At 33.6% G+C, this 2,377-nt stretch overlaps 1 protein-coding gene across 1 annotated transcript; it reads left to right on the forward strand.

Moving 5' to 3' along the window:
* The first annotated feature begins 502 nt into the window (after positions 1-502).
* Positions 503-1,767, forward strand: LOC126688971 (major allergen Pru ar 1-like). The gene is made up of 2 exons (XM_050383929.1): positions 503-1,018; positions 1,246-1,767. Exons 1-2 carry the CDS (start codon positions 835-837, stop codon positions 1,539-1,541), a joined length of 480 nt encoding a protein of 159 aa, XP_050239886.1. The 5' UTR covers positions 503-834; the 3' UTR covers positions 1,542-1,767.
* Positions 1,768-2,377: the final 610 nt, after the last annotated feature.

The raw sequence follows: 2,377 nt of genomic DNA on the forward strand, positions 1-2,377 counted from the left end.
TGATAAATTGTGGAAAAAAAATATTATGAAAATTAGTATTACGTTAATTGAATTATGAAAAAAAATTATAAAAATATTCTTATGGGTTTTCGTGACGCATATTGTTGGTCATTTTATTCAACTTGATTTCAATCAAATACAAACTTTTTTTTTTTTTTTTTTTGGTTGAGAATGATAAAATAGAAACTTGATAAACGTGATGTATCAAATTTGTATTTTATTGGTATACTTGCTTCTAAATGAGTTGTCTTTGCTTTGGCAAACTAGGATCCTGTAAAGAATAGTTTTCTCCTTAAAAAAAAAAAGAGATACTGTGAAGAAAAATTATTACCTTCACAATCCACACTCCTTATACATCCATATTTTTCACATGGTGTGCGGAAAGAATAAATAATTTTGATTTGAAACAATCTTAGTCCTTCACTAATATAGGAGCAAAAATCCATATTTACCAATTTAGGTTGATGACATGGTCAATGAATCTTGTCTTCAATCGTAAGACCGCCTATGCTTTCGTATTCCAGGTGCTCCACTACTAACTCCTCCAGGATTATCACAAGAGTTATGGTACAACTAGTTTTCCTCCAAACTATACCTAAAATAAATCTAGAAATGCGGAAAATTTCACAATTGTTTTTATAACTGTTGACGTGATCCATTGTGACTGATATGTTGAAACTTTCATGCCAGGTAACCTTGAGCCTCCTTATCACTCTATAAAAGCTACCCTCTACTCCTTCAGTACTCACATCTCTCTCATCTTCAAAGCTCATCAAAACGCTCCTTATAGTTCACATTTTTCCTTTAATCACTACAAAATTCTTTTAAGTCATCATGGGTGTCTTCACTCATGAATCTCAGGAAACCTCAGTTATTCCCCCAGCTAGGCTTTTCAAGGCCTTTATCCTTGATTCTGACAACCTCATCCAAAAGGTTCTACCACAGGCCATTAAGTCCACTGAAATAATTGAAGGAAATGGAGGACCTGGAACCATCAAGAAGATTACCTTTGGCGAAGGTCAGCTTCAATATTAATATCTAAGATGTAATTTGATGGTATTTAGAAGTACATTTGAGTGAAATATACAAAGAAAATTACTATATGTGACCACAAGATGTAAACAAGTCCAAAACTACAAACAAGATATTAGATTATTATTATTATTATTATTATTATTATTATTATTTTGGGGTTTCTTGGCAGATGGTAGTAAAAAAGTAACAAATCTTGTCTATATTTTGCAGCCAGCAAATTCAAATATGCAAAGCACAGGATTGATTCGCTTGACCCTGAAAACTGTACATATAGCTTTAGTGTGATTGAAGGTGATGCTTTGACTGACATGGAAAGTGTTTCTACTGAGATCAAGTGTGTGGCAAGCCCTGATGGAGGATCCATCATGAAGAGCACCACCAAGTACCAGCCAAAGGGTGACTTTCAGCTCAAGGAGGAACATATCCAGGCTGCTATAGAAAAGGCCACTGGACTTTTCAAGGCTGTTGAGGCCTACCTCGTGGCACACCCTGATCTCTACAAGTAAACCTTGTGTTTATATTGGTGTGTCCCATTGGCAGTTCAGGTTGCGGCTTTTTCTTTTTCTATTTTTGTCAAGTCAAAATTTGTTCTTTGGTTTGCTAATAAAGAAGTTTGTGGTTGTCATTATCTGCTACCTTGTGAAGTTCAAGTTGAAAATTTTGGAAGTGAATAATGTGTGATTTTTTCAATAAATATATATAATGAGAATGAATCATTGTATTGCTTACAAATTGTGAGTGCATTTATTTCTCTTAGGAAATCCAAACAAAAAATTTAATTTCCAAGTTTGAACAATTTAAACATCTTTGACATTTAATTAGGTGCAGAGCTCTGCATTGCAGCACAAAATAATAATACATAAATAATGATTTCCAAGCTATTAGTAATGAAACTTGTTGGCCCAAGAAATATCCGTAAATCATGATTTCAACACTATTGATCACTAAAATAAGTACTCAAATATTTGCAAGGTCAAGTCATGGTGGTACTAATAAGTTACTAACAGATTATGACGAGCAGCATTTTGTTATAATATTTTCCAGGACTTAAGATCAACTTGTATTAAAGTTCAAAATATGAAATTGCTTAGAATATGAGCCCGGCTTCTAGAAATTTGGCTAGGTTTCATCCCTATTCCAAAGAGAAGAAAATTCCTGTAAACTGTAAAGGCAAAAGCAATGTAACTGATCACTTACTCCACTACTCCTTAAAATCTAATGCAAAATGCACTCAACCATCCATTACATCCGATATTCACTTTTTTAGAGTAGAGAATGAAATGTTCCTACCAGTGATGTGATTCTAGGACACATGCTATCGCAAAGGAAGAAACTACACTTG

This window comes from Quercus robur, chromosome 6, assembly GCF_932294415.1.
Source record: "Quercus robur chromosome 6, dhQueRobu3.1, whole genome shotgun sequence".
In the NCBI taxonomy this organism is placed as follows: Eukaryota; Viridiplantae; Streptophyta; class Magnoliopsida; order Fagales; family Fagaceae; genus Quercus; species Quercus robur.